This window comes from Tachyglossus aculeatus, chromosome 4, assembly GCF_015852505.1.
Source record: "Tachyglossus aculeatus isolate mTacAcu1 chromosome 4, mTacAcu1.pri, whole genome shotgun sequence".
Taxonomy (NCBI): domain Eukaryota; kingdom Metazoa; phylum Chordata; class Mammalia; order Monotremata; family Tachyglossidae; genus Tachyglossus; species Tachyglossus aculeatus.
Genome location: NC_052069.1, coordinates 47,280,651 through 47,286,838, shown reverse-complemented (window position 1 = coordinate 47,286,838; position 6,188 = coordinate 47,280,651). Strand labels below are relative to the sequence as shown.

Sequence of the window (6,188 nt, the reverse complement as noted above, 5' to 3'; positions counted from 1 at the left end):
GAAAGAGAGAGATAGATTTCCCAAGAGAGGAGACCCTTAGAGAGAGGAGAGAGATCCTCAGACAGAGGAGAGACCCCCCAGAGAGAGAGAGCTCTCCCAGGAGAGAAGAGACCCCCAGAGAGAGGAGAGACCCCCCAGGAGAGAAGAGAGATCCTCAGAGAGAGGAGAGACCCCCCAGGAGGGGAGAGGAGAGACTCCCCAGAAAGAGCCATCCCCTTCAGAGAGAGGAGAGAGAGACGCCCCCCGCCCCCAAAGAGAGAGAGAGACAGAGAGGAGAGAGAGGCGGTGGTGGCGGCGGCGATGTGTGCTTATGATGGCGAGGACGCTGTGCCCGGGGCCCGGCCTGCCCAAACACTGTGCCCTCCAGGTACGATTCAGCCTCCTCCCCCCACCCTCTCCTCCTCCTCCTCCTCCTCTTCCTCCTCCTCCTCTTCCTCCTCCCCCCGACCCCTCCATGCGGCCCCCAGGCCCACTCCCCATTCTACACCTCAAGGCCCCTGAGGCCCAGAGAAGTGACTTGCCCGAGGTCACACACCCGGCAGCCGAGGGGCCGAGGCGGGATTAGAACCCAGGGCCTTCCGATTCCCAGGCCCGGGCTCCCTCCATACGCCAGAGAAGCAGCTGGGCTCGGTGGTCAGAGCCCGGGCTTGGGAGCCGGAGGTCGTGGGTTCCAATCCCGGCTCCGCCACTGGTCTGCCGGGGGACTTGGGGCAAGTCACTTCGCTTCTCTGGGCCTCAGTTCCCTCATCTGGAAAATGGGGATGAAGACTGGGAGCCCCCCGTGGGACAACCTGATCACCCTGTAACCTCCCTAGCGCTTAGAACAGTGCTTTGCGCATAGTAAGTGCTTAATAAATGTCATCATTATTAATACAGTGCTAAGCGCTTAGTACAGTGCTTTAAACACAGTAAGCGCTCAATAAATACGATTGATTGATTGATTATTCTCTGGGCGTCAGTTCCCTCATTTGTAAAATGGGGATGAGGACTGTGAGCCCCACGTGGGACAACCTTGATTATCTTGTATCCCCCCTCAGCGCTTAGAGCAGTGCTTGGCACAAAATACAGCGTGGCTCAGTGGAAAGAGCCCGGGCTTTGGACTCAGAAGTCAGGGGTTCAAATCCCAGCTCCACCAATTGTCAGCTGTGTGGCTTCAGGCAAGTCACTTAACTTCTCTGTGCCTCAGTTACCTCATCTGTAAAATGGGGATGAAGACTGTGTGAGCCCCATGTGGGACAACCTGATCACCTTGCAACCTCCCCAGCGCTTAGAACAGTGCTTTAGACATAGTAAGCGCTTAATAACTGCCATTATTATTATTATTACAGTAAGCATTTAAATACCAACATTATTATTATTCTCCAGGCCTCAGTTCCCTCATCTGTAAAGTGGGGATGAAGACTGTGAGCCCCAGGTGGGACAACGTGATTACCTTGTATCTCCCCCAGTGCTTAGAACAGTGCTTGGCACATAGTAAGCGCTTAACAAATACCCTCACTGTTATTATTATTATGCCATGTGGTTTCTCCATATATTACATACATGTATATGCATATATAGAGAGAGAGATAGCAAGCACTTAACAAATACCATCATTATTATTATAAGCAGCAGGTCTTCTTGAGTCCCATCAATGGTATTTTTCATTCAATCAATCAGTGGTATTTATTGAGTGTTTACTATGTGCAGAGCACTGTACTAAGGGCTTGAGAAAGTACAGTACAGCAGAATCAGCAGACCTGCTCCCTGCCCATAACAAGCTTACCCTCTTGAGTGCTTACTGTGTGCAGGGCTGTGTATGGAGCGCTTATTCTGGGCAGAGGCACTGCATCTTGCACAATAACCATAATAAAGCTGTTGGCTAAGTGCCTACTATTCATTTGTTCATTCAGTCGTATTTATGGAGCATTTACTGTGTGCAGAGCACTGTACTAAGCGCTTGGAAAGTACAATTCAGCAACAGAGGCAATCCCTACCCAACAACGGGCTTGCAGTCTAGAAGGGGGAAGACAGAATAATGATGGTATTTGTTAAGCGCTTACTATGTGCCAAACACTGTTCTAAGTGCTGAGGATGATACAAGGTCATCAGGTTGGCCCACGTGGGGCTCACAGTCTTCATCCCCATTTTACAGATTGAGGTAACTGAGGCCCAGTGAAGTGACTTGCCCAAAGTCACACAGCTGACGAGTGGCTGAGCTGGGATTAGAACCCACGACCTCTGACTCCCAAGCCCGGGCTCTTTAATAACAATAATAATAATAATAATAATAATAATAATAATAATAATAATAATAATAATGGGATTTGTTAAGTGCTTACTATGTGCCAAGCACTGATATAAGGTAATCGGGTTGTCCCACAAGGGGCTCACAGTTTTCATCCCCATTTTACAGATGAGGAAACTGGGGCCTAGAGAAGTGAAGTGACTTGCCCAAGGTCACACAGTTGATAAGCGGCAGAGCCGGGATTAGAACCCAGGACCTCTGACTCCCAAGCCCGGGCTCTTTCCACTAAGCCACTCAGCTTCTCATGCTGTGTATGGAGAGAGCACAGGCTTGAGAGTCAGGAGGTCGTGGGTTCTAGTCCTGACTCCGCCGCTTGTCCGCTGTGTGGCCTTGGGCCGGTCACTTCACATCTCTGGTCCTCAGTGACTCCATCTGGAAAATGGGAATGGAGAGTGAACCCAAGTGGGACAGGGACTGTGTCCAACCTGATTAACTTGAATCTATTTACAGTCTAGAGGATGAGCTATTACTTCTACTACTTGGCCAGCCCTTTTGAGAAGCAGCGTGGTTCCTTGGAAGGAGCCCGGGCTTTGGAGTCAGAGGTCACAGGTTCAAATCCCGGCTCTGCCGATTGTCAGCTGTGTGGCTTTGGGCAAGTCACTTCACTTCTCTGGGCCTCAGTTACCTCATCTGTAAAATGGGGATTAAGACTGTGAGCCCCCCGTGGGACAACCTGATGGCCTTGTAACCTCCCCAGCGCTTAGAACAGTGCTTTGCACATAGTAAGCGCTTACTAAATGCCATTATTATTATTATTGTTATTATTTGCCAGTCAAGGGGCAGACCTGAGGTGGAGGGCAGACAGTTTCTCTAGAAGCCAGGATGGCAGGGGGCTTCTACTCCAGCGCTTAAAATATCCCTTGGCACATAGTAAGCACTTCAAAAATACCATCATTGTGATTATGATGATTATTATTATGATTATAAAGCGCTTAGTACAGTGCTCTGCACACAGTAAGCGCTCAATAAATACGATTGATGATGATTATTAATAATAAATACCGTTGATCTATTGATACAATAGAGTAAGCAGATATTCCCTGCCCACAACGAGCTTCTTGATTGTCCTTTTCCCCAGCTCTTTGCTTTGTCTAGCTGGGGCTGTCTTTTTTTCTCCCACTCGTTGGCTCTGCTGGCTTCTTTCCCTCAATCAATCAGTCCTCATCAATCGTATTTATTGAGCGCTTACTGTGTGCAGAGCACTGTATTAAGCGCTTGTCATTTATTGAATGTTTACTCTGTGCAGAGCGCTTGGGAAGAGTATGGTACAGCAGAATTGGCAGACACATTTCCCTCCCACGATAAGCTTAAAGTCGGGAGAGGGATTCAGACGTATCAGCTGTGCGACTTTGGGCAAGTCACTTAACTTCTCTGTGCCTCGGTTACCTCATCTGTCAAATGGGGATGAAGACTGTGAGCCCCACGGGGGACACGTACTGTGTCCAACCTGATGAGCTTGTGTCTACCCCAGCGCTTAGTACAGTGCCTGGCACAGAGTTAATACGTACCAATTTAAAAAAACAAATTGTTCCAGCTAAATCAACATATCTGATTCTTCTGTCAATCACTCAAGGGTACCCCAGGGCTTAGAACAGTGCTTGGCACGTAGTAAGCGCTTAACAAACACCGTCGTTATTGTTATTATTATTAATATTAGTAAATCATTTTAAAATCCCATCTTGTCACTCCTTGGCATCCAAAGGCCAAGAATGGATTGCCTGCTGTTGTTTACGCAGCCTGAATCAGAATCAACTCATGTCTGGGACTGCCTTAGACGCTCCTGAGGAATCTTCAGATCCGACTTTAGCCTTTAACATAATTAGCAGTTCCCTGCTTTTCTCTTTTCAGTGTCCCTACCTTGCATCATTCCTCCTGCGCCCCCTCCTTACCATTTTTCTTGCTCCATTCTGTATGCGTGTCTATTCTGGACGATTTGACTTGGTTTTTCTTTTCCTGCTCTTCACTTCCCTATTCTCAGATGTCTTAGTTTCTCTTCCCCATGCATCTGCAGTCACCTTCTTGACCTTATATCCTTATGAATTACAGTATTTGACGTAGAAGATGTTCACGTTCACCATATTTCGGGACTAATATTCAATTTAAGCGAGCAGTCCTCTTCCCCACCCCAAGGAAAAAGCACATGTTCGTTTGAAATGAAAGTGGTGCACTTAAATATGTACAAGTAAAATAGAGTACTAGATCTGTACTATATATAAACTGCCTTCCCTACAGAAAAAACCTTGTAACCTTCCCAGCGCTTAGAACAGTGCTCTGCACATAGTAAGCACTTAATAAATGCCATCATTATTATTATTATTATTGTTGTACCCTTTAAACACTTGAGAGTCACCCCATTCTCCCCCCTAGAGTGATTATATACATATCTGCAATTTATTGTAATATCTTTCTCACCCCCTGGACTGTCAGCTCATCATTAACAAAATAAATAGAATAGTAAATATGTACAAGTAAAATAAATAGAGTAATAAATCTGTACAACTATATATAAACTATATATAAACCGCCTTCCCTACAGAAAAAACCTTGTAACCTTCCCAGCGCTTAGAACAGTGCTCTGCACATAGTAAGCGCTTAATAAATGCCATCATCATCATCATTCAAAGGCACGTTATAAAAAATGAAAAACCTGAAGTACCTAAGGCAGAAAAAACACTGCAGAATAATAATAATAATGGTATTTATTAAGCGCTTCCTATGTGCAAAGCACTGTTCTAAGCGCTGGGGAGGTTACAAGATTATCAGGTTGTCCCACGGGGGGCTCACAGTCTTCATCCCCATTTTACAGATGAGGGAACTGAGGCCCGGAGAAGTGAAGTGACTTGCCCAAAGTCACACAGCTGACAATCGGTGGAGCGGGGATTTGAACCCATGACCTCTGACCCCACAGCCCGTGCTCTTTCCACTGAGCCACACTGCTTCTCTAATCAGTTTGATTAGAATCAGTTTGATTTGTTTTGCTTGAATAGCCTTAGATTCTTTTGCGATCCCACAGCCTGCACATCCGGCATTTGAAATCCGTCAGTCCTATTTATTGAGTGCTTACTATGGGCAGAGCACTGTACTAAGCGCTTTGGAGGCAACATTGTACGGAGTCAGCAGACACATTCCCTGCCCACAGTGAGCCATTTAAAATCGTTTTCTGGTACCTTGTTCCTTGCAAAAATTACTAGGACGTAGTGGACAACAGTCTGTAAATTCAGATTAGTAAATGGAAATTCGTTGATTCATTCATTCATATTGAGCGCTTACTGTGTGCAGAGCACTGTACTAAGCACTTGGGAAGTACAAGTCGGCAACGTATGTGGAAATGGAGAAACTAGTCAGCAGAGAACGAATCAGCCCTCCAGGCCAAAGCCAGATGATACCATGGGGCATGTAAAACCTCATTTAATTTGAACTTGCCATTTATGTTGGATGTGCCTCTGTTATCCTTGGAACGGAACAGTTTTATAGTCAATAAAATGAAGGGCCGAGAGTCGGATCTCAGCCTACTCTTAATTTGGAGGAGTCATGTTTTTGGCTGGGAGAATTCTAATATTTTAATGGGTAGTCGTTTCTCCCATCCTAAAAGATAATACTCGGTGACTACTTGAAGGAAATGTTCAATATGCTGGCGTAAGTACCCTAGAAATATTTTTGAAAAAGATTTGAAAGGCTATGCAGGGTTAGCTCGGTTAGCTTAGCTTTGAATATTTCACGTGGCTAATGATGTTTTCTGGTTATGCTCCAAAAGGAATGAGAATTTTAGAGTTTTTTAAAAAATTAACTTTTTCTGATGATAAATCACCAGCCACCCATGACTACTTGCATGTTTGCTTTTTGCGGGTGGCTGAAGATTTTATAGCTTGGTTTTCATTTTTTTGTTGTTGTGTCTTGGCAC

The 6,188-nt window shown here is 45.7% G+C and overlaps 1 protein-coding gene across 1 annotated transcript in view; it reads left to right on the top strand.

Moving 5' to 3' along the window:
- Nucleotides 1–208: 208 nt before the first annotated feature.
- Nucleotides 209–6,188, top strand: part of DIPK1A (divergent protein kinase domain 1A) — a 74,549-nt gene continuing 68,569 nt past the window's right edge. The window contains exon 1 of the mRNA XM_038745761.1: nucleotides 209–367. Within this exon, the coding sequence (XP_038601689.1) occupies nucleotides 311–367 (57 nt within the window). The 5' untranslated portion in view covers nucleotides 209–310. The remainder of the gene's footprint in view (nucleotides 368–6,188) is intronic.